Here is a 26,816-nt window from a genome sequence, read left to right on the forward strand (position 1 = left end):
ACATCATATTTGCATGAACTGCTCTGTCACACACAGAAAAAGATGAATTATGTGAATACACATTTGCAGCAAGGACATTAAGTGAAAAATACAATAAAATAGAACAAATTTGCTAACTGTCAGCAACTGATTATTTGTCTTCACACAGTAACCTGAAGATTAAAAATTTTTTCTTCAAATGTGTCTGCATCAACAATCAAGCATCAATGAAAATTTCAGAGAAACAAATCATTGTGTGGTGAGAAGCAATCCTAATTAAGTTACTTTTTTGAAAAATATTGAGTGATACTGATAATTTTTGGCAGCACTAAACATACTTAAAAAACCCTTGTTTTTTCATTTCAGAAATAAACTTTTAGAGTTATTTCAGGAGTCTGAAAGCTGTTTTCACTTCGAGGAACACAGCACAAATTCCTCTTCACCGTGTTTTTCTCTTTGTGCTCTGTCCGGCTTCTCTAGGATTTCAGCCAAGTAATTTGATCGCAGTGTGCAAAGTGTATTTTATAACAGCTGAAAAGTCTAGTCAGATAAAGATTACTGGGGGAGAAGGGGAAAAAAACCCTCTCTTATCAAGATATTTGTACATATCTTAACAGTAAAATATCCAAATTCTTCAACCTTTAAAACCCTCTCTTCACAGCCTAGTCTCAGTTTAACTTCCTCAGGCTGTGAATTAAGTCATAGAAAAAAATTCATGGGCCTGGAAGTTGGGACAGGAAAAATAATACCGACAACAACAACAAAAAATACCCAAACCAAACAAACAAAATAGATGGAATGAACAAAGGAATTTGAGGGCAAAGCTGTCAAAGATGATATTTTCAAAAGATGTTTAATATACTAGAGGAAGGGCAAGAATTAGAAAGTAAGAAACATAGATTCCTACGTGATAAAAGGAATATGAGGAATGGCAATGTGAACAGACAAATAAACTCAACTTTCTTTACAAAGATTTTACAATAGTGAAGAAACAGTAGGGAAAACATTTTTGCCAGTTTAAGGGCTTGTTTAGACAGTCCTCAGAATGGCAAAACAACCTGTCTGCTGAACTCTTACTAAACCTAACTTTCATGTGCTGATTAAAATTTTATCTTTTGATATTGCACACTGTTACTGCATTAAAAGTACTGCCATAGATACTCCAACAAAAGTTAAAAGGTCTACAGATATAAGAGCTTGCCACTGGTATCATTGTACAATGTATACCTTGCTTTATACATTTATACATCCCAGCAGACAAGAAAAAAAATTTACTTTAATTTCACCTCTTTTTTTTTCTTCCCATAAAAAAAAGTAGAAAAAAATAGTTTAATACTGCATTTGAAATGCAGTGCTTACTGAGAAATTATGATTACAAAATATTAACTTTAAAATAAGTATATGAACTTTAAGAGACTTTAGAGGCTTTTTTAGAGGCTTTGCTATGATCTTATTACAAAACCAAATTGAACTTTATGATTACTACCATACTATTACGACATCCTAATACCATGTTGAGTCCCTAAGACAGCTACATGTTGGCAGTAATATCTAAATGATATCAAATCCTCCTGCATGAGTCATCTGTGACTTTTGAATGTGTCAGAATGCTACATTCCAAGACTAGACTAATAACTTCTTCAATTTTTGTACATACCACCACAAAAATAAAATATGAAATTTCAAATAGCACTTCTGGGCTACACAAATTGAAATAAACAATTATTTTAAAATATTCTCTTGTTTCCACTGTGTTTAATCTCAAGAAAATTTGTAAGCAGACCCAAGATTCTCCTTAGCAGTGCATACTGAGCCAAGTACTGTGCTGGAATGAGAACATCCCATTTCAAAACAGGATTCCATCTGGTGTAGAGAAACTGCTGTCTCTGTTGTCACAAGGCATTACAGATCTGTTGCCTTAAAATATGAAGGTTGACATTTTAAAAATTGGTCCAAAGTAAGCTCTATATTAAAACCAATAAAATATGCAATTTGGACGGGGAGATGGTCCATCAGTTTCTGATGCTTGTAAGATTAGTTTGCAGCAATTAGGGAGCAAAATAGGCATTTATTACATATGTTATTTTCATTAAAATCAGCACCATAATGTACTTTAGCACATACTATAACTTTTTAAGAAGTTCCCTTCTATTTTTATTTATGTAAAAACATGTTAAAGAAAACTCTAATTTGAATAGGAATACACGAGTTTGCTGAAGTGGAATATAACAATATTGAGGATGAAGGTGCTTTTTCAGCAAGAAGGTCTCTATAACAACTGCTGGAAAATAAGACTTTATTTAAGTCATGTGTTACATGCTCCAGGGTAGCCTTGAGGATTTGCATATCCACATAGCTCTGCTTTCTGGCAAAGATAATATCTTTTTTCTATAAAACCATTTTCCTGACTTCCAAACTGGAAAGAATACCACAGTGAAGAAATGTTTCATTTCCTTTTGGCTACTCAGCAGCAATGCTTATTGTAAGCAGCCTGGTCTGAACTGGTGTTGACACTACCTGGAGCAAAGGGCTGGCTCCCCAGGATCCTTCTCAATCAGAATTATTTTATTAGTCTAAGGGACAGGAGTGCTATATACAGACAGGTATCCAGCCCTCTACTTTTAAAAATCTGTACACAGCTGAATGTGAAGATATTAGACAGATCTCATGAATTCTCCCTGAATTCCTCATTGAGAAAATGAAGCAATAAAATGTTTACAAGTACATATATGCAGAAATTAAGATAAAACACCTGCATATATCTATTCTATCTATTACATCTATGGTCCTTTCCACCCCTCAGTGTGCAAATAGTACTTGGCTTTAAGAGTCCTTTTCTTCTTACAGTCCAGGTTAATCTTTGGGGTTTATTCCCTTCCCAAACATCACCTTTCTTTCTTCAGGAAAAGTTACCATTGCTTGTTCCCCTCACCTTTGGAAACACTAATGTCTCCACTCATGGGACAGTGCAGGTCTTACATGCCCAGACAATAAATAACAATTCTTATTCTTGGTACCAAATTCATAACCTATCATGAGGTAAAAACATTATTTTCTGTATAGGACAGCACAAATAAGACAGAATGACGAGACACTGAGCTTGGATTTAATATAAAAATGTACATTAACTACCTTATTATGTATAAACACAGTGGGCATGAACTACTTTTGCATAATTAATTACTACTGTACTTCAGCTTAGTCTTTTTGAGCACTGCACTAAATTTCACTAGAATGCCTTTGAGGCACAACTCAACAAAAAGAGTAAGAAAACAGAGCATGTTCACTCAATGTAACAGAAATAATTTTATGAATGTGCATACATAACCTCTAAATTGACATACTGAAAATGTAGAGATTTATATGCATAGATTAAAATACTGACAAACAGCAGGACAGCTGTTGTCCAATTAGGCAGTGAGTACATCAGAGGAATTTTAACTCAATGTTTAACCAGTAGCTGTGGCACTCCTGGGATACCCACCAATGATTTGCCAATAATGGGGAAAAATTACAGCTGTATTAAATGCCTCTGCACAACATCATATGTACAATTTATAGTGGATAGCCTTTACACTGAACAAAAATGAGAAACTATGTGATAAATCTTAGCAATCTAAGAAAATTTCCTGATGGTTTTTTAATTAATTTGATTGGCTAAAATAAAAATTCATGAAATATCATACGCAGTCACACTAGTAGACATCATTATTTTAAACATGTTAAAAAGAAGTATTTGATTTGTTATGCTAATAAAAGTCTAGCATTTGTCAAGGCTCTTACTGTTAGATTTTATCTAGTGTATAACTAATTTTAAAGATTCTTTTTCAGTTTGGAATTTCTTTTTTCTTAGCAATCATATAGCATTCAGAATTATGTGGAAAATTTAGCTTTTTGCAGTCAATAAAAATTCCATTGCAACAGCTATGGCAACTATTTATAAGCAAAATCATGAAAGAATGTAAAAACAATTAATCATCATTGAATATAAAACCTTTCAGTTCCTGGGGAAAAAAAAAGTTATTAATTTTGCCTACCTCCATAATCACTCATTGTCTCTCCCTTGTAATGTTTTTCCCAGCTGGAAACAATGAAAAGCTAATAACATGCAATTAGCAGCTCACTAAAGAGCATAATTTGAAAACATATGGTTTAAAAATCACTGACTACACTTGCCTTACATTTAGGAAAAATTTGATTGAGTTCAGTTCTTATTAGCACACTGCATAAAGAATAGCAACTGAACTGAATTCAACTGAATTAAATTATGACAGAAAGAGCTGGAACGTGTAACACTTTAATGAGATTCTGTCCTACTAAAACAAATCTATAATTATTAAAGTATTCATATTAAAACACCATATCTTGCACTCTATTTGATTTTAATCTTGCTTTTTAAAACTCGTAACAGTTCAGTTTATTCTAAAGTTTATTAATCTCCCTTATTTTTCCTCTATGAAACCATTGTTATTCTTGACACAGGTTGTTTATATTTGAACTTAAATGCACAGTCCCTAGCACTAGCTTCAATTTAGAAATTACAAATAATTTATACAGTTGTTGAAACCATTCAGATTTAGTGTTTGAGTGCTCCACATTCAGAACAAATTTGCATTGTCTTTATTTACCTTTGATGCTCTGAAACAAAAGGCTGTAGATGCTGTGTCTGACTTTTCTCTGTCTAGTATTACTACTCCTTCATCCTCATTCAGAGCCAAGTACTTTCCTGTTGTAATATGTCGAAGACGGAAAGGCTGCCCCCATCTGATGTTACTTCCACTCCAGCTAAACATAAGAGACATCAAAAATAGTTTAAGTAAGTAAAACTAGAATTTTTTTCTTTAGGTTTTAAAGGATGTTCAGAAAATAGAATATGTTATATATATATCTATGTTCCTTTTTTTGGTTCTGATTTCAATATTTACATTAAATCAAATGCAAAACTGTTAATTCATTTGCAAAGGGAACCCTGGAAAGGAGTATGGCTTCCATCCTCTTGTTTCTCTGTCTGTCTTATCAGGGTGTTACATAAGGTGTCCATAAAAAATCCTACATGTGCAAATTAACTACTGTATTTCAGTTGAGTGACTAAACAAACAATTTAAAACCGAAGTGGGGACTCAACATTCCACAGAACTATCCTACATTTGTGTTAGTCATGACGGAATTTCACAACCACAAACACACCAAGGCTAGAACAAACATACAGTTCAGATGGCCATCAATATATATAATACTCTTATGACATATATTGAAATTTCAGTTGAAGGGAAATAACAGACAGATAATCACAAAGGAAAGATATAATCTTTAAAAAACCAAAAAAAACCCAAGAAGAAACACAGAAGGGATAATAAATACTGCTCTTATTTCCACTCATGCTTATAAAACTCCAAGTAAAACTAGGAATGCATTTTACTTTTGGAAAGAAGCAATGCTTTAAGTACATGTATCTCATAAGCAATGCTGCTTTTGATATGAGAGAGGGGAAAAAAAACTATCACAGTACATTGTTTTTTTCTTTCTTGACAAAGAGCCTACTAACACATATCATAAAGCGTGCCAAATATATATTCTGCCTTAAGGGTCTGTAACAATCAAATTTCTATGGCTAAAAAAAGTTGCTAACCAAAAAAGTTTAAAAAAATATGGGTACCTTATTCGAAGGGGTTCTACTCTCCACAATGATCTTGCTCGAATGCCAGCTCCTCCAGTCTCATAAAATACTTTCCTACAGAAAAGATTCAGAAGACCATCTTCTTATTTGTGCTTACATAGTATTTGTAACTTACTTATCTGGAAACTGTACATGACTCACTACTTTTTTCTCAGTAAACTAATGTCATTGAATGGACAGAATGTCTACTCATCCGTGAGACTATGATAAAAAATCCAAATGTCCTAAGTAAATTAGATTATTTCCATTAACATAGTCTCTCTCAGGAGCTGGTAATGCTTAACCTTTAAAGTGAATGGGAAATTTTTCCTGTCATTTAATCAACCACAAAAATATGTAATTCCTACAGTTCCCAAGATATTAATCTACATTACCAATGATATTAAATACATACCATATTTTAAAATAAAGATATACATTTTCAGATGAAAATAACAAGAAAACAACATCAGATGCTTTCTGCGATTGTTATTAGAGGGTAAAATTTTTGGTGATAACAAAATTTATGTATTATAATCTTCACAAAACACATAATGCATTCAGAGAAATGAAAAATAGGAAGGGAAAGGATTAAGCCTTTACTATAATTTGGTTTTCTTGAACTGTTGAGTGAGGGTTAGTAATGTATTCTAGTGCAGAAACCAATATTCTACTTGATAATAAAATACAAACAAAGAAAAATTATGGTGGATTACTCCTGTTCATAGCAAGTTTTTAATGTTTTAATAATCATTCATATCTTGTCATCTAATCACCAGAATTTGTACAAACTTTCTCATTTATAATAAGTATAGGAAATATAGTGGGTAATAGGAAAGGTCTGGATGCCTTCCAATAGACAAAAAACTTTCTTACATATTATTCCTCTGAGAAGGACTAATCCACCCTAACATGCACAGAAGCTGGCCCTTCTATTGTACTTAAGTGTCTGAAAAAATGTGCAGCAAGGAATTTTAAAATCTGCCTTCCTACTCTGGCAAACTTGACTGAATACAGCAAATGCATGCATAAAGATGTCACAATCTAGCTATTATATAGGTGAATGAAAACAGCATTTTGAAATGCAGAATTTTAACTGGCTTTCCAAATGATCAAATTCTTTTCCTGTTTTTGAGAGCTAGCAGGTAAAAATTTAAAAAGCTGTTTAGTAGTGTTGTTGTGCAACTCTGGAACCTGAAAATCAGCTTTTAAAATAGAAGTTTTCTTTTTCATATCTGAGCAAGTACTTCTACACCTTCTACTGAGAACACTTCAGGGTCTCTCTTTCTTGAGCAACACAAATAAAATTCTGGAATAATCATGAAATACACTGGTGCATGGCAAATCATTTCCACTCAGGAGCCACATTTAAGGGCACACGTGTACTATCAAATACTTTGAAATGTTAGTTCACCAGAAGAGTAAGAATAAATATTCCTCATAGTAAAGGTAGTAATATTGCCTACACATCTTCTCTTGCATGAAAATATGTTGGTACTCTAGAATAAAAATAAACCAAAAAGATCCCTAACTTCCAAATCATCTTCATTTCCAGACTCTAATCTTTCAAGGTCATTTCCAACCTGGGCTGTTACATGATTCTCTGAATTTACTGAATGCACAATAACTATCTGGAGCTCTCCATTTTCATTCTCTCTCTCTGGTCCCCCTGACCTTACTCATTTTACTTTTGGCAGACTCTAAATCCTAGCTAAGCTCAAAACTAAGTATTCATTTCCACTCTCTCTGACCTCCTTCATTTCTCCTTGGCCCAATTCAACCATTCCATCTCTAAAGGATAGGTCTCAACTTCTTGTACAATGTCACTGCCTAGTTAAAGACTGCTGTAAAGACTGTTTTATCTACTTAGCCAGAAATTCAACTGACATCTTGTTTCCTTTTTGAAAGAAGGAAATATTAAAACCATGCCATCACTTACTTGTGCTGTGAATCATTCTGATCTGTAGATGGAATCGTCAAGCACTCATCATGGCCATGGAAGAAACGTACTACATGCCCACCAAGAAGATACCCTGAAAAAGAAGTTCATTTACTCATTAGCTAAAACATTGACTATGAAAATAACACTTATGAAAGTTTAAAAAATTCGAGACCCAGATAAGATCTATTTTCCTAATTTTCACTCATAACTGAAATTAAGCAAGAACAAATTTAATGTGTTGACATACTATTTTTAGTACCTTTTTAAAAAATATATTTCTTCTGAAAATGAAGACAAAACAAAAGTAAACTTTTAACATTTAAATCTCAAAATAGGATTCTATACAGAAAAGAAAATTAAATAGTTCTTTAAAACAATAAAAACAATTATTGTTTTGCAAATTGAATGCTTTAGGTAAAAGCCAAATCAAATAGATAATGCCATAGTTTCCTTCCCCTTAATACAGTTTAAATTATCTCAATTCAAAATAGTTCCATAATTTCATTGGTTTCTTCTGACATTTATCATTATGTCAAAGTCAAAGGTGCACAGCAGCAGCAGGAGACAGAGGACAGAAGAGTGCTTAGCACTTCTGAAGATAAAGTTTAATGGAAGCTAACTTTCCAACCCATTTAACACAAAGAGTACAGGTCAAAACCAGGCACTCTGTCTCCCATTAAACATGAAAAGACAAAGGAAGTGTAGGAAAATGACTCATCAGATCCTAGTCCAAACCATTCTGACCTTGTAAGTGAAGTTACTGCCTTTTAGAAGAATACACATTAAGGAGGAAGGGTAGAAGGAAATTTTCATAGTGTATTTTTCAGGGTTGATCCCTATTCTATTTCTGACCCATAAGGGCACACCCCTAGACAGCCATTTTTAAATATCCAACTCCAGCATGCCAAAGCAATCAGAAAATATTACAAGGAATATCCATACCCCATATGACTTTAAAATGAAAACCTAAGGCTCTGAGACATATTTCTTATGGTCCAGTGCACAGAAACACTATAAGATGCTGATTTAAATCATTTGGGTTTAGAAAAACTCAACCATAATTCAAATAAGACTACTAAATTAAGTTTAACACCAGGGTAGTCATCTTCTTCAAGACTTACTACAGCTGATCCCAGGGAAGTGCTAATCTCTCTCACTTCCCTTAATGCTCCATTTTGTCCTATGTTATTGTATATTAGTATATCATAAATGATAAGTTTTACAGATAAGTGATACAAAAGAGCCTAACTTAAATACATTTAAGCAGTTTGTGAATGTTGAGTGATGATACTTTGAATAGAAAACAGCAAATTTGAAGTACTATGTTTGCTATGACAGTGTCAATGACAAACTGTGGCACTGAAATAAGGAGAGATACTGAGTGGATCAGACTTCCAGTGCAGAGCAAGACATTCCTCAGAATGTGGTGCTTCTCAAACATGACCATGAAGTGCCACAAAATTTCCTGAAGGAAATCCTGACCCTGTGGTGTAGGATTTAGGCTGAATAAGAGAAGACAATCAGGATGCATGACTGTGACATCCAGAAGGGATATTGAGAAAATGCCCATAAAAACAGAACTGAGACTGAAACAGGAGCTTTTGAGAAAACTGCTTTCTATTTTGCCCATACCTTTATCTCCCTTCTGTTTAATCTCTAGTGGGAGAACAGTATTTAGGAAAATTGTATGCAAAAATCTAAGTTTTCTGGCTTCAGTTATTCTGCAACTCCTACTCCATCAAATTAAACTAAATCTTCATTTCTCATGCAGCTTTTAAAGCATTGTTATTCTAAAGTTACAGTACTCATTTAGCTTTTCTTCAGTACATACAGCTGATGTATCTGTATTTCCCTGTTTTGCCTTCAAGTATTCTTCTCTACTATGCTCTTTTTCTTTATTTTCATTAATTTTTTCCTTGATATTCTGAGAGGAATTTATTTTTTTATTTTCTCTCTTAATCAAAAGCATACAAATTAATATAATTTATATTAATCTCTAAATAAATAAAATGGCAAACCTTCTGCAATGTTGCTTCCTGAGCATATAGGATGTACATTCCATAGTGTCTGCATAAAGGAGGCATCCACCTGAATATTTCCATTTGACAAGGAGAGATGCTGAAATAAGATAATGGTAACAGGAAAAAATGAAAATGATGAACTTAAAATATTTAGTATATTAATTTATCAAAAGAATAGAATGTATAATAAAGTAAATATACAGATTTCTTCTAAAATTAGTATTCTTAGATAATTTGGGGAAAAGGCATGGAAGTAGTCTTGTTTTTGAGGAGAGACTCACATGCATACTTACCACCCTTTCAGTGCAGAAAATTTTTTTTAAAAAGCATTAAAACCAGACATTACTCCCTAGATTAGGAAAAAATGCTTCGTAAGAATCCCAACCAATCTCCCAATATCCCCAGAGAATTTTTTTCCCCAGCAATTGACCACTATCTAAAGAAACAAACTTACCAGGTATCTTTCAGAGGACACACTGACCAGGATAAGATCATCACCTATTCGAACTTTTTCTCCTTCTGACCTTTGCTTAGAAGCAGGGTGTATTGTCCACCAGCATGCCTCACCTAAAGGACAGAGACACTAATCAAGGTTGTACAACAACTCCCAAGAAATCTAAGGATATCTTTATACAACTTTGAAATATCATTATAAAATTTATCTTGAGAGACATTCACCTTATAAAACCACATCATTTCTCTTTTCAATCATTTTCAGTGTTTTTCTTTTTGCTTGTAACTTTTTGTCAAATAATCTTTGCTGTATATGATATTTCTCTTTTCAAGTACTTTTACAGGGACTGTTTACAAAACATTGCTCAGAACTGCTCTCCCTTGGAGGTTCTCCTTGCCAGGAAATTGCTGACAGCTACCTTGGTCTTATTATCAACTTTTGCCTCTTCTTTTGTTTAATGGTCATATTTAATTCACAACCTTCTGTATCACATAGCTTAACAAACCTGGAAGCAGCTTCCCAAGCACTACAGACCATAAAATTGCAAAATAGCCAAGCCTAAGGGTGACAACCATAGAATGTCTCCTACACATGAAATGTAACATTCCAAGTTACTCTGCACACACATAAATACACAGAGCCACACACACACAGACATTCTGGGAAGATTACCTAATTCATTTCACAATTTTACACTCTGAAGAGTGTGAAAGAGAAGACCTTGAATAAAATAAGTTGAAATAAAACTTACACCAGACAATGCGAAGTGGAAAAAAAAAAAAAGGCAAATCTGGTAGAATCAAAGTACAAAAATGTGTTTGATTGGTTAGAATATTTCATGAAAAACTTCCCTAAAACAAAATTTGAAGGATATGAAACTAATTATAGTGAAGACAATAAATAGAAGTTACATCCATGCAAGTGTAAAATGCTAAATCTTCAAAGGGAATAATTTTGAATAGCCAGTGGCTTTTCCCTCTGCTATATGAAGAATACTTCCTGCAGCAAAAACTGATTCATTAGCAGTTTCATAGGTGAGGGAGCAGGACAAGGGGAAATGATATTATGGCACTCCGTTTATGAGCTTTCCAGGCATGCAGTGGTTACCAAAGCCCTCTGAACAGAAACACAACTAAGCTTTTTTGAATCTTACCTATGTGTACAAGGGTTTTCTTGTGTATGTACAGATAAGCAAATACCAACTAAACAACTACAGACACTTGTTATAAAACCCTGTAGATAAGAGCAGATATATGTACAATAATTCTAAAAAAAAATAATAAAAAAATTTTAAAAATTATAAAAATAGATTTCACTGAAACTCTTTTAGTAGAGATTAAACACACATATTCCTTTTATCATATGCATTCTTTTTCTCAACGTGCCAAAAGAAAATGCTACCCATTTAAGGCAACAATCAAAGACAGCCAACTAATAGGCTGCTAGTATCTGTGCAAAGCCATCTTCTGTATGGCTATAAACAACTGAAAGACAAACTTTTGTAGAGAGTGACCTGCACATATTCAAAGATTATGATTTACAAACACTTTAAAACCTATGCTGCCAGTGCCTCTCCATCATCAATTAGTTTATTTGATTTTAATTTATTTTCAAAATAATAAAAAATAATAGAAAGCACAGTTTTATATTAACACAATTGGTACTTCTTTATTTGAGCTCTACATCAATGAAGTGTGTATACAGGTACTTAGATTTTCCCTTCAGGATATGTGTCTGGGCCTGATTATTACAGAGTCACCTATTACTTTCTGAGGAGTACTCATCAATTCCAGTAACTATGAGCACTATGTACACAGCAGCAGGTAAATCTATTTGTGGCTCTTTGTGGCTAAATCACCTTTAAATTCATTTAATATTGCTCCCATTGGCAAACCAATTTATGTTTATATCAATTTATATGTTTATTTTCTATTCATCAATTTTCATGGAATCACAATTTTTTTTACTATATTTCTGTTAGCAGTAATGGTAATGGCAGTACTCCCAGAAATACATTAATTAGATTTTAAATCTTTCTCATAATGTCATGTTTGTGTTGTATCTCTCCTACTTTGTCCCACTATTTGTTTGTCCATATTATGCATATATTTCTATTTCTTTTAGCAATGTGTGCACTGCATGTTTTCTGGTTTCCTGCACTACAGGTTGCAAACTTCTTGGTTACAATGTATATTGTGGATGCACCACTATACTTCTTTTCCATATCCTAAGTGTCAAGACAAAAAAAAAAAAACAAAAAACAAAAAACAAACAAACAAAAAAAAACCCACCCAAAGCAAAAGTATCAAATTTGTTTGTTTCAATCAACAGAATTTTTTTACTTTGACCATTATCATGCATTTTATTGCATTTGTTGTGTTAAGTCATTTTAATTGCAAGACTCTCACGTTCTTACACAAAGTAATTTAATGTGCTGAAAGTGGTTAGTACTAACAGTCATTTCTTTCAGTCTTTTATGATGAACACACAAGGATCCCATTCATAACCTTACAGTTACATTAAGCTCAATGCCTCCTCTGAAACCAGAAATGGGTGACTCATTTTCCTCCAAAAATAACTTGCCATACCTGCTGCATTTTCTCGTAGTCCCACATCAAATGCAAGTTTATCAGTCTGGGATCTTGATGATGTTAAACATGTCAAATACTGCAAAATAGTGAAGTTATTGAAAACAAAACCCCAACAGTATCCATTAACACACATTAATACATTAATACATTAATTAATTAATACATTCACCTTACTTCATCTTACTGTCATGCTTAATTTTTTAATGAGTTAAAGATGATGATGTTATTCATACAGAAGCTCTTCCTGAAATTAAAACATCCAAATCCTTTTCTACTGAAGCACATTTCCATGTCAGCTGTGCAATATGACTTCTACCTTCTTAAGTTTCATACAGCTCATCAGATAGGAACAGGCAAACATCTAATTACAGCCCTATCATAATAAGTTTGAGTCATGAAAACATTAAAAAACAAACCAAAAGGCAGTAATTATACTTGCATCTCTAGTATATCAAGGCAACTACAATTTTCAAGGTTCATAAACATAAGCAACATAGTTTGAAGATCAATGTAGCATTTTTTAGTACAGGAAAAAAGGAGGGAAAGTGTTTTCCTGACTTCTCATTTATTCAGCCTTGGTTTAGGTGTATTCACATGGGCCCTATTACATCAAAGATTCAAAAGAGCTGAAATTTTTCAGTTGTGGAATATAGTAAGAAGTAATTTATGCAAGGCAGCCTAAAGACAGCATCTTTGTGGGCATAATCCCTGGGAACTATGGGACATCAAATGGAACACCTTACAAAATATGATGAGAAAAAAAACCATGTATAACAACAAATTCATCTGTGGTAGAAATACTTGCTAGTGGAAGTATCATTAAAATGGATTCCTTAAGGACTCAGAAATAATCCATGGCCAAAAGAGCTTTTCAGCTACAATTCTGAATTAGATAAAGAATCTGAATTTAAACAATTCTATTGCACTGTGGCATCGCAAGTTAGCAACTGAATTTTCATCTAGAGCAGAAGATAGCTTGGAAAAAACTTTATTCTGAATGCTTTTATATGTTTTTTTTTTAATTTTGGTGCAAAGCCATTTATTATTCATGCTACTGATCCTGTGCAAGTGCCCCTCCCGTACCATTTCACTGAATGAATGTCGCAGCAGAATCGCGTGGCCGTACAGCAGGGTCCGGTGGCCCCCTTGGGCTGCCTGCAGAACAGGTGCAGAAGGTCAGAACCCCACTGCTCTGAGTGGAACACAAACACTATGCAACAACATGAAGAGCTATGGCAGTTCAAGGAATAAGTGCAAATATTCCAACGGACTAGGAAATGTAAACACCGGGGAAAAAATTAATAAAAACACAGTGGATACAGTGATAACCAAGTATATGCCAAAGGAAAAAAAGTTCTTTGACAAAGGCTTTTATTGTTACCTAATTTTTATTATGATTTAGTAAAACACAGCATTTGCAAAAACATATTTTAAGTTAAATAAGACACTACTTACCTTTCTTATAAACTTCATGCAGGCATTAAAAAAAGACAACAAATAAATATATATACGTGAAATCTGAAAGAGAAAATAACTAACCTATTGCCCAGAATAGTTAAACATATACTAAGAATAAGTACTTGCTAATATTAATCTTTAACATGTTTCAGATTATTAAAGAAACTGCATTCATAGTTTCAACCAAGTGCAGTTATCAATTTTGAATATGTAAAACTGTGAAAATACCAGGGAGAGGCCAAACTGGATTTTCCATTTGCTTCCTTTAGCAGATTTAACATGTGTCTCTTGAGTTCCTTTTGGATGGCATTTAGGGTCAGTTCTCATCCTTGGATTCATTTGGAAGGGAAAAATATAATTAAAGGGTACTCCAAGAACAATATGTAAGTTAAACTACCACCAAGCTGCTTCAAAATATGTCATTCATTAAAAAATGGTTTCAATCCTGCAGGAACTTGTCATTGCTTGGTGAAGAAAACTGGAGAAATGTAACAGTGAATATGATACCTCTTTTATACATTAAATCTTGTTTTTGTAATGAAAAAGAAAAATCTTAACAGCAAAGTCAACTGTAATTACAAACAGGTCTTCAAAAAAAAAATTACATGTATTCAGTTTGCAACAAATATATGGATACTGAGAACAAGAACACTTCCTGTTATTTTATTACTGAAAGTTTTGTAAGGAACCACTTGTAAGTTTAAGGCTGACTTCTTAAATAAAACAAAACAAGAAAACAACACAACCAAACCTAAACAGCAAAACACCCAAACTGAATAAGCTATCATCCTCCTCCAGGAAAATCTGAAACTAGGAGCAGAACTCTGTTCCAAACTAAATTTAATATGAAAAGCAAATAATTTTTATTTCAGCCTTGCTATTAGTAAGAACTTCTGTGCTTTTATTAGCTTCCCTCATGGACTGTACCTGACTCCAAAATAAATGAAGGACAAGATAGTTTCAAAATAACTACAGCACAGCAAATTAATTTTTTTTTTCTTTTTTGGTCTGCTGCCCCTCAAGCAAGAGTGTGATCATTTTTACCAAAGAGATTATATCTCCTCTACTTCCAATCCCAAATAAAATATTTGAGAAAATAAAAACGTTTGGAAATATAAGAACATTATTAACCTCAGATCTTTCAGCTGCAGTTTGGGATTAATATTTTGGAAATATTGAAAATTATGTAATTTCTTAGGAATCCTAGAAATGTTTCAATCAATACTTCGGTTTCCTAAGCCTGTGTTTTTATTTTCATCAAGACTTTTTTTATAGAATGCAATGTAATTGCAAAAATAAAGAATTACCCTTTTCTATGCAGTGGAAAACAAAAGATCAGTATTAATGAAGTCTGAAAACCATGTAAGCAAAGGCTGACTATGCAAGGCTCCATCTTTCTCATCTGTGCAATAATATGTGCCAGTTAAAGATCTGAAGCACAAAATAAGCCCTTAGTTTTTAAAATAGGTAAAGTTATAGAGTTTTATTATGCTCTGCTTGTAAGAGAATAAAAGATCAACTGAGTTTAATTCAGCTAAAACTGGAGAATCAAGGTCAAAGCAATCAAATTGATGATGTTTCTGGATTTGTGGATCACAAATATTCAAAAGACAGTTGCACCAGCTCCTCACTGCCAAAGGGAAATTAATATGATTACAGAAGTGGAGCAATAATGTCCCAAGAATACTATGAGATCAGGACCCTCTTCTAGAAAATCCTGGACAAGGAAAGAAATGAGGAAAATCTATATTCAGATTAAATGTTCTTTGAGGTCAATTTACTTACCCCTTCACTGGCATTATCTCCTGTGCTGGCCAGCATCTCTTGAAGGGCTCTGACAGACAGTGACTGTTCAAGGACGAAATTACAGACACAAAGGTCTGGAGGGACATACTGTAGAAATAAATTAAACAGTGCAAGAAGAGATCAGCAGAACAGGTGAAACAGGATGAAAAGTGTGTTTGAACATAAACAAAACAAACATTATTTTCATTTTTGAATCTATACTTAATGTCTACTCATTTGTTTTTGAGGTACATGTTATTGTCCTGTATGACAACAATATAAATCCATTCTTCATAAATTGACAACACATCAATTTTACTTTCCTTGAGCTGTATTCCTCACAGTAAAATGAAACTTCTTCAGGTTCAAATGCAAAAACTTTCCCCCCATGCTTTCCTGTCTTTTAGAATGACACCACGGATATTGTATTTGTTCTGTAATGCTGCTGACAAAACAGAAGGGAATGTATGGATCTTATATCATGTGTGAGGTTGATAGAAGATATTTACAGCAGTAACTAGAAAGCTAAGAATGGGAATCTTATGACATAATAATATGAACTCTTCTAGAAAATCCTAATTTTTTAATTTATATGTCTGCTGGTTTTGAAACGTGAAACTTCATAGCAGACTTTTATTTTTTTCCAATTTCTTGCCACTGATATGTCCAAAGAAAGACGTGTCCAAGAGAAAAAAGTCTCAAGGTATCAATGTACATAAATAGATGGCAGAAAAGTGCAAAGACAGATCCAGAGATTACATAGTACCCAGTGAAAGGACAAGAGGAAACTGATACAAAGTGAAATACATGAAATACTTTTTAAGCATGACAATACCCCCTACTTTTATTGGGAGCATGATAAACAGTAGAACAGGTTGCCCAGGGAGGTTGTAGAGTCTCCACCCTTGGAGATACTCAAACACTGATCCAAGTGTCCTAAGCAACCTATTCTGTCTGAAGGTATTCTAAGTAGAGAGTTTGGACTAGATGACCTTCAGAGATACTTTCCAATCTTAACAACTCTGTGTTCTGTGATCCATGATAGAGATCATGGCTGTGGGTGAGCTTTAAAGTGGATATGCACTTATTTTTTAAATCAGAGTGACAAGACAGAGAGTCTCGATAATGCTGCATTTTAAGGTGATGAAAAGTGAAGAAATGAAAGCAATTGAGGATAAAGATACAGAGAGAAGAAAAGAGAGGAGATCCTCCTCTGTTTGACTTATTCTTAACATTATTCTTTAGCTGAGGTTTACAGTTTTATCTCTTCTCTCCTTTCTCTTCTCAAGCTCTGCTAATTACCCTGGGAGGTTTTGGGGGTTTTTTCCTTCACATCTCCCTAGCTCCTTTTTTCAATTTTCTACTTGTAATCTTCTAAAATTATTTTTTACTTAATCATTCTTGTCCCTGTACATTTAACTTCTTGATTGATAATGAAGTCAGGAGCAACACATAACACCAGTAACTGACAGGTGACAATGTTTGTAAAATTATCAATCCAGTGTATCAATGTAGTTGAACCTACAGCACTAATAGAAATATGGAAGTTTGTGAACTTATGTATTGATAACAATCTGGAGACTTGAAAATAGAAAGTATTTCAGTTACAGGAATTTTCTTAGTTAAAGAATATCAGCTTTTGACTGTTCACAGGTGTGCCTCAAAATTTATTTGGAATTTCCAGGAAATTTTTGCAAACAATTCTAAGATGCAGTCCAGAAGAAAAGCATACATAAGGTCCCTCTAGCATCACATTTAAAAAATCAGAATTAAATGTACTTGTGAATAAGTAGGTTGACATTTACTGATCAGTTACACCAGTTGAGAGTATCAGCTTCTTACTTTAGCTTCTGATGTTGGCTCCAAAAAGCACAGGCGATTCCCAAGTCCCTCAGCTGCCAAGCAAAACTTCCTTTGTTCTTTGTGAATACTGGCAACACACTGAAGTACTACTTCATCATCCTGTCACAACACAAAGAACAAGAAAAAAAATATTTTGAAGTTATATGCACACTATAATGTTAAGAAATCCTGCAACATCTGTTGAAAATTATCACAGTATATTTCTAAATCATATAATGTACATATAATCATATATATGCAGAGATTCTTTTGATGTATATCTATAACAGATCTAAAAACATGTAAAGATTTCTATATAGATTTATATTCAAGACTTTATCAAAGTGACAAAGACTGCACACTGTCTCCAAAGCTTTTTCCACTGTTTTCTCCTTTTGTTTCTTTAGCAATTTAAAACAAACCGCAAGCACACTGTTACTCAGTTTTACCCAGCAAAGTATTTTTAAGACTCACAGTAAAAAACCTTCACTGCAATTTTGCAAACAGTGCTGTTTTTAAACACAGTAAAATATCAACGCTATTCATCAGAATGCATAATGTTAACTTTTAAGTTTTCACGTAATATAGAAATCTCTGTGTACACCCAAAGATCCAAGAGGCATTTCTCAGGTGAAAGTTCAGATAAGTCATAAGAACTTGATCCTGAAAAGACATTTCCCAAGAATTAGAACACTCTGGAAAAGCACTTTTACAAATTGCTGCATAATACAATGCCAAACACATAAAGTGCCAAGCCCTTTTCCACCTCTTAATATGTGATACTAAAGCTGATATAAGCAAGCCAAAAGAGATTAATTTTAGTGTTTGACTGTGTCAAACTATATACAGAACCTAAAAAAAAATATTTTCGAAAATTTGTCCACTAACTAAGAAAAAAATATCTAAGAGTAGCATGTAGAAGCACTTATTATTATACAGGCTTGTAATTGTTTATCAAAAGATAGTGCCTGAGCAGTTTTCAAGGGGGCAGAAGCTGATAAAACAGAAGTGATGTGATATGTCACTGTCCTCTCCAGCTACAAAGTTGTACTGGTGTCAATTATTATTATCAAAGCAGATACACAGCAGCCGCCTGTGCTGAGCTCTGAGATCACTTGAACAATTATGTTCTAAAAGCAGCACTGCTATTTACACTCCCCTTATGCAACTGCAGGACTATGACACTACCAGGCTTTGGGCACTTGAAATAAAAGCTGTGAGAGGCAAAGTAATTTTCACCAAAGGAACTAAGTGACACACCCTTTAAAGAGGGAAATCAAAAGCATTTTTTTCACTTGTGTGATTTCACAGGTGTGGACAAGTTCAAGGGCTGCTGTTAGGTGACCCTTCACTGCCTACTTATTCCTGCTTACTGAAATGGGCAACTGCTACATTTCACACTAATCAGCAGTTATAGACAGTATTTTCTTATCTACCTTTGTGTGACAATCAAACAATACAGCAAAAGAATTCAAGGCATTTTTGCCAAAAAATTCTAAAATGTAGCAGTTAGAGAGAATTAATTAATGTTAAAATATTATCTTTCCTCCTGTTATTTCTACTTCCTTCCTATAAAATGCTCTCTGAAATTTTCAGCTTTCAAGTTCTTTAATAAAGTATTTTTTTCTTTTTAATCTCCAGTGTAATAAGTTGCAAAATATTACCAGCACAATTAAACACTCACTACATGTCTCCCTACATGAATTTTTAAAAATTTACATCAGAGTCATATCTATTTGGTGGGAAAAAATTAGAACATATGTAACATAAAAATAAAGATGCTTACAATATTTTTCATCATCTGGTTCCTGTATCAATATTTGAACATACATATTTTAGAGCTAAAAATAGTAAACTACTAAAATATTAATTTATAAATACCAAGATTTAGAATAAAATTGAGATTTTCAACTTAGCATACACTTATCATTACATTATATTACTTCTATATAACTCAAATTGTATTCATTTTCCCTACTACATTGAAGTATTCATCATTCCAGAGATGTGTGTGTATATATAGCCTCTATTGTAGTTCACAGTTCCCTAAAAAATAAAATTATGCCTTCAGACTTTAGCAAGGGTTTGTCCTATCTTATAGGACAAGGGCTAACAGCTTCAAAGTGAAAGAATGTAGGTTTACATTAGATATACACTGGCACAGGTTGCCCAGAGAAATTGTGGATGCCCCATTCCTGGATGTGTTCAAGGCCAGGTTGGATGGGGCTGATTAATCTGGTCTAATCTGGCTCTGCTTAATCTGGGTGTTTCATTCCCCTAGCATTGGGGTGAAACTGGATAATCTTAAACATCTCTTCCAAGCCAAACTGCTGTATGATTCTATGAACATATGTAAAACTTACTTAAAATCAGAATTAATCAAATAAATAAACTATTTTCTTTTTAAATCCACATACATAAAAGGGGAAGAGTTCCTAATATAATGAAATTAATATTTAATATTCTAAAATTTAGAAAAATAAGCAGTTAGAATTTACATTAGCATCTGAAAAATTTATCAATCCTTAAGCACAGTAATATAGAATATAAAATACAAGCATAGAATGTTTTAAGAAAGTTATGCAACATTCAATGCTGATGTTTCATGTTATTCCCCTAAATGGCCAATGTGTACTTTCCTTTTTGCTACAACACTTAACAAGCTGGGCATTTGCTATATCAGATAAAAAAACTTCAACAGTTTCCTATAAGTGACAAGAATATTGTTATGTGGTGTTTCAGAATGTTTTCCAGCAAAGTTTTAAGAAGTATTCATTTATGGCCAAACATAAAGAATTAACAAAACCTATACAATCTGCAAATGAAACAATTACTAGTAAAGATGATTCAGTATTAATGTAATTTCACTGAAAAAGCATTCTGGCTGAGGTCTGTAATTGCTTTTCTGGCCTGAAGATGCTAATAGAAATGAGTTTTATGGAGTTGCTGTGCTATCATGAAAATGCAGACCATGTCTCAGCAGTACCTTGTTTTTAGTACCTAGCTCTTGAACCATGAATTCAAAAAACTGAAATGGTTTTCATTCAGTAAGTGTTTAAAATGCAATATTTCTCATTTACCAGGTCTGGCAGCTCCATGATCTAGTCCATTTATTTTTGTGTGGTGGGGTATTTTTGTGGGAGTTTTGTTGTTTGGTTTCTTTGCTTGTTTGTTTTGGTGGATTGCTTGATTTTTAATAAAACAGGCTTAGAGTGCACAGAACCACAGGCAGGAAAAGAAGCCCATAAGCAATGGTCTGCTGCAGATGGGTATTTGCACAAGAAACTGCTTTTGCTACTCTTCCTCAAAAAGTACACACATTCTAGGCATCATTTACTAATAATTGGTTTCCACCATCAAGTTAGCCATGAGGTACATTCCAGACTACCATCATTCTATCTATTCACAAATACAGATACACAGCAATTCTTAACTTTTTTATTCTGGATTAAGAGGAAGTGAAGTTCCCCTTACTTCCAGAAATATCTTATCTGGTTAGGATTCGTCTCTCAACCCTTTAGCAAAAGGACACACACAAAGTAACTCCATCCCAAATCTAACAATATTTATACATTAAAACCTGTTGAAATTGGTAAAATATATTTCAGATGGTCTTAAATATTGCAGAATTTACCTAGTGTAATGTAGCTAATGTGTCATATTACCATATTACCGTCCATTGTCCATTTGTCTATTCATGATGTATAACTTTTGCAAAAAGGAAAAAAGACAGTATGGGGGATTTGGGTGGGGATTTTTTTGAAAGTAGGTAACCAAATAGCTTCTTTTACTGCAAAAGTAAATTTATTCTTTCTTTGGCTAGAGCTGAAGCTGTATTTCAAATCTGATAATATAGTAATGTCAACATAAACTGAGAAACAAAAGTATTTCTGAAAGAGTTACAAACTCAGTATGTTCTAATTATAAGAACGAATGAGTTACAAAAATAGAAATTGACTCTACACAAAAGTATGCCTTTTGTGAATACATTAAATATTTAACATTTTTTAAATAGAAAACTTTTATTCCTAGCCTTCAGCAATGCAGAATTAAGCAGTATATTGTATAACTTTAAAAATGAATTTTTGAAGAACTACAGTCCAGTAGTTCATTACCAAGCACTATTTTGTCTTGATGTTCAGGCTGTCTTCATCCTCAGGTTTCATAATATAAAGTGAAGGCAAACTTAAACTGAACTCCCTTGACAAAAAAATAAGTAAAAACTTAATAAAAATTGATTTTTATTACTCAATTACTTGCCTTGCTGCAAAGGAATTCAATGATCAAGGTGAGTTAATGTATTGTTGACATGATCTTCCTCCTGCACAGTTCACCAGCTTTTAAACTCAGAATTTGAGAATAAGGAAATTCCAACAATTAGTGAAATTCCTTCTTCATTTATGTTGCATATATATTCCATAATTTAGAGTTGTAGTGATCTATATAGTACATATAAATCTGTATAAGGGTTGTATTCAAAAATAGACACATTTCAATATATTTTATAGTATCAAGCACAAAACCAGAAATACACGAAATATATACATGCAAAATGATACTCTAGATTTAGTTTATTACCTACTGAGTCAACATCTACCTGATCTTGATAATACTCAGTGCTGAAAATAAACTGATAAAATAAAATTGACCTGAAACTGAAAATTAATCAGTTCTACATAATTAATTAACTTTGTTACTATACAACAAAAAAAAAAGACTTTTCTCAGATAAGTTATTTTGCCTTTAATTTACTCACAGCTGCAATAAACATTCAGGTAGGTACTTTCGTAGGAATGACTAACTTAAATGCAAAGTGATACAGAATTGTTTAAAAGTATATTCTTCTGTAGAATCATGGAAAAGTTTAATTTGATAATACATCCTTTCCATCAAGAAATATGGAAGAATATTACTCTAAAAAAAGCCAACACATATTTTTTAAACAAAGAAACTCAGAATTCCTGGGTTTTTTATGGTCAAACAAGCAGGCATATCTAGTTGATGCTCTACTTTGATTAATGTGAGACACTTGCTGATTATAGATCAGTGCTGTGAAGAAATGAACTAAGTAAAAATCCACAGCCACCTTCACTCTTTGACAGACAACATTCTACTCACATCTCCTCCTCTATCACAAGGCACAGGATGTAAATAAACATCTTGTTAGCATTTGAACACTAGCTACAAAATTATTCTTTACAGGACTACATTTCTTTAGAGTTTTCTGGAATAATCTTGGGAAACAAAGCTCACCAGAAATTGCAATCTGCAGTGGCAGCATGTTTCTTCACAAGTGAGGAACCAAATCTGGATTTGACAATCTTCTACCAAAAGATGGATTTGGTAAATTTGTTTGCACCCACTAGTTCCTTGTTATTGCTGAGCAGGGCTTGCACAGAGCCAAGGCATTTTCTGGTTTTCCTATGGCCATGCTGGTGAGGAAGGTGTGGGTGCATGGGAGGCTGGGAGGGAACACAGCCAGGGCAGGTGACACTAACTGGCCAAAGGGACATTCCAGACCACATGACAATATGCTCATGATCAGCATATACATTTATTTACTTAGAGGAAATAATTGTTTTTTGTTGTATTATTTATGTCCATAATAATTAAATACACAGTTTAAGTCTTAGTCTCAAAAAATAATGCATCATAGCCAGTTTTTAGAAAAAAATGGAAAATCATATAGTCAATATCCACCTACATAAAGAGTAACACAGCAGCTTTAATAAAAGCTGTAGGTTAGGCTACTGAATTTCTAGACAGTGTTTTGTGGGAAGCAAGTCTAAATCCCCAGATAACAGTGAAAGTGTAGAATTAAGTTAGTAGACAAAGTGCTTTTTCATTTGCTCTATTTTTTTTTTGTTGTTGGCAGAGTGATAAATCTCTATGCTGTAGTCAAATTTTACACCTCATATAAGGGTGATGATGTATATGAAAAATTTTTCACATCCATTCCTTGGTTTGCTGCATTAAAGAAGGTAATTGAAGAAAGGTGACTCAAATTAGCAAACTGATGAAGTGTACCAAGACTTCCTAAATACTACTATAAAAATAAAGTGAGTTAACTATGTGCTTCTGTTGTATAAATCCATTTAAATGATCCATTAAAAAAGATTTCTTAATTTACCTAGTTTCCAACTTCTCAGTACATACAGTCAATTATTCCACTAATTCTAAAACAGAAGCTTCATAGAACACCACTTTCAAGGATTCCACTACTTCCATGTTTGAAAAGAACAGCATTTTTGAAATCCATGAACTCATACACTATTATTGGGATTTATTGTTTCAATTATTGTTACTGCAGTACTTGGCAAATTTGTATTTTTTCTCCCTTTTACATTGTGAAAAATTAATTTCATAAAACCAATACAGAAAAGAGTTCTGGTGTGGCATATTATTTCTGCTACTGTTCTTCTACTTCAGATGAAGGATGTGGAAAAAATCTGGCTGCTGAATTTATTATTTACCAAGGCAACACAATCTTAACTATTTAGACTTCCTAATCAAGTTCATAAAAATTAAAAGCTTCTTTGATTAAATCTGACTTAGGTTGTTTTGGTTTTGAGGCTATGATCCAAAAAAGTAACTTAATATATTCATTTTCCATCTAGCTAGTACAATTCAGTTTGTTTAGGTTCCTGTACTGCAAAAATAGAGTAATTTTCCTGCAATTAAGAACAACTGTGTATCACATGTCCATGCAGATGTCAGATTCAGAGCAAAGTACACAAATACATCAGAAGTATGCATTCATGGTCATATCAATTCATGGTCATATCAATTCATGGTCATATCAATTTTCCTCTGCCAAATAACTGAGATATAACCCTCAATAAAAAATTCCTTGTGGAAAATTTCCAAAAACTCCACTGTATTATTCTTTATTTATTTGCTAAGGCAATTCCATTCTTAATAAAGAAAATAATTGTTCATTGTTACATGATGACTGACACTCATGTATAGTATGCAGTAGAGATTTGACTAATTGGAGTTTTGAATGTTTTGGATTTTGTTTGTGTGGGAAGACATTTCTCACTTGAAAAATAATTTTTATTACTGTTACAAAGCTAGTGTATGACATGGATTTTTCATTTTGTCTACTCTTTGTCAGGATAAAAAGCAACTTCTTTCTTTTTTTGACTAATCATGAGTAAAAAAGAAACAGGAAACCAAGTGAAACCTCAAAAAAACACTTTTAAGTCCCAAAAAGACACAAACCCAAAACACATGGAAATGAAGAAACAAACAAAAATTTTCTACACGCTACTGGGCTTACACACTTACCTGCAGTTACTATAAATGCAGTCCAGCAGGTTTTTACTGCTGGCTCAGCACTGGAATGCTGAGACCCACTGAACAGTGGGTGGCTTGGAGAAGCAGCTCTGCCTGACCAAGCTCGTGGGGAAAGGTACAGACATGGTTATGGGAAGGAGCAGGAACAATCACCCTCTGTGAGCTCTGAAAGGGAGGACAGCTCGTGAACCTCCTCTTTGGACATAAACTGAGAATGTGCAAAGGGAAAGAAAGTGTATTGTGTCTTCCAGAACAGTTTCATTGTGTATTCTTTTATTCTCTTTTCCTAAACAATGACAAGTCACCCAGTTATTCAACAACTCAAATTGGTCTTTTAAAGTTAATTTCAGAAATATGAACTTTAATCCTGTGCTTCCTTATAAAATTAGAAACAGAACAAAGAGGCAATATGCAACACATAGGATCCATGTTGAAGTTGTGTGAACATTTAAAAAGTTCTGGAATTTAAATAATTTTTTTTCAAACTTATGTTTTGACATACTTATTTGTCCTAATTCAAATGCTGTTATAGGTAACTTTATACTTCTGTTCAACTTAAAAGGCTGTGTAACAGGTACCCACATTGCCATATTCTATTCAGTATTTCCATGTTTAAGAGTTTCAATCATATTGTCAGACAACAGAAGAAAAAAATGTGTACCTACTCATCAAAAAAATACATAAATCACAAATTTTAATAATGAGAAAAATTTAAAGAAAACTGTAAACAGCTAAGAAAGATAAGTCATCAGGACAAATTTAATTATTACTTCTAAAACAAAAAGGACTCAGACTACATTTCCAATCATTAAACCATTTTTACTGTTTTTTCTCTTGCATTCATGCCAGAAAACCAAATGTTTCCTGTTTACAGAACTATCAATTTTGTCTCACAGCAATTAAATTCTGCCATTCTGCCAAAGAAAAGTGAATCTTCTGTGTGTCTCTTGAGATCACTTCTTTTCCCCACACTATCCTCTTACAATAGTGAAGATATTTTTTTTCAATAAATGCTGACCTACTTGCTCCATAAATTAATACTAGAAATCTTGTTTACTAGAGGATGTATCCAAGGATAACCTAAAGCAAGGTTTAATATCAGTCAGCTTATGAACAAAAAGTATTCATAAAAGATTCAAGTTATATTTTTCACTCCTGTAATTAGACAAGTTTATACAGGTCTGCTGCAATATGATAAAATTCTTTAGGACCTCCACACAGAAGAGCATACTGCATGAATATTTTGGTCCCAAAGTACAGACATCACAGTCATGCAACAGAATCAGGAAGAGGTCACATGAATATATCATCTTAGGCTTTCCTCTGCTTTAAGTGTCTATAAATAAATCTTCTGGTAAGCAGTATGTGTTAACATCTAAAACAAAGATGTGCTTAGACACCTCATATTGTAAATCACCACAAAACCCACAAAAAAATGAAGGCAACCAATACCCAGAGAAGAGCTCAGATCAGTGGTGGTCATGGAGAGATGGATTCTCAGGAGATTTAGCTTTACTTCCTTGCTATTGGTTGTTTCTAGTATCTTTTTATAAATTAAAAGCCTTTATTTCTTTGTAGTAACATACCAAGGCAAGGCCAGTCTGGGGCCTGTCTGGGGCCTGTCTGCCCCCCAGAAGCACACAAATTTCTCCCAGTAACCACAGCCTGTTCACTGCAAATGGATCCTTATGATGACAGCAGAGTTCTTTGATGGAAATTCACACAACACCCTCTGACAGTTCTCAGAAGATTTTAAAAATAGAGTTGGGGTTTCCGTTGTCAGTCTACT

At 33.4% G+C, this 26,816-nt stretch overlaps 1 protein-coding gene across 1 annotated transcript in view; it reads right to left on the reverse strand.

Annotated features, from left to right (window-relative positions):
- Positions 1–26,816, reverse strand: part of RYR3 (ryanodine receptor 3) — a 182,835-nt gene that overhangs the window by 121,451 nt on the left and 34,568 nt on the right. The window contains exons 2-10 of the mRNA XM_056492742.1: positions 17,729–17,848; positions 15,887–15,994; positions 13,727–13,798; positions 12,641–12,719; positions 10,053–10,165; positions 9,596–9,695; positions 7,575–7,668; positions 5,636–5,710; positions 4,608–4,764 (exon numbers count right to left, since the gene is read on the reverse strand). Of these exons, the coding sequence (XP_056348717.1) occupies positions 4,608–4,764; positions 5,636–5,710; positions 7,575–7,668; positions 9,596–9,695; positions 10,053–10,165; positions 12,641–12,719; positions 13,727–13,798; positions 15,887–15,994; positions 17,729–17,848 (918 nt within the window). The remainder of the gene's footprint in view (positions 1–4,607; positions 4,765–5,635; positions 5,711–7,574; positions 7,669–9,595; positions 9,696–10,052; positions 10,166–12,640; positions 12,720–13,726; positions 13,799–15,886; positions 15,995–17,728; positions 17,849–26,816) is intronic.

Source organism: Oenanthe melanoleuca, chromosome 5, assembly GCF_029582105.1.
Source record: "Oenanthe melanoleuca isolate GR-GAL-2019-014 chromosome 5, OMel1.0, whole genome shotgun sequence".
Classification (NCBI taxonomy): domain Eukaryota; kingdom Metazoa; phylum Chordata; class Aves; order Passeriformes; family Muscicapidae; genus Oenanthe; species Oenanthe melanoleuca.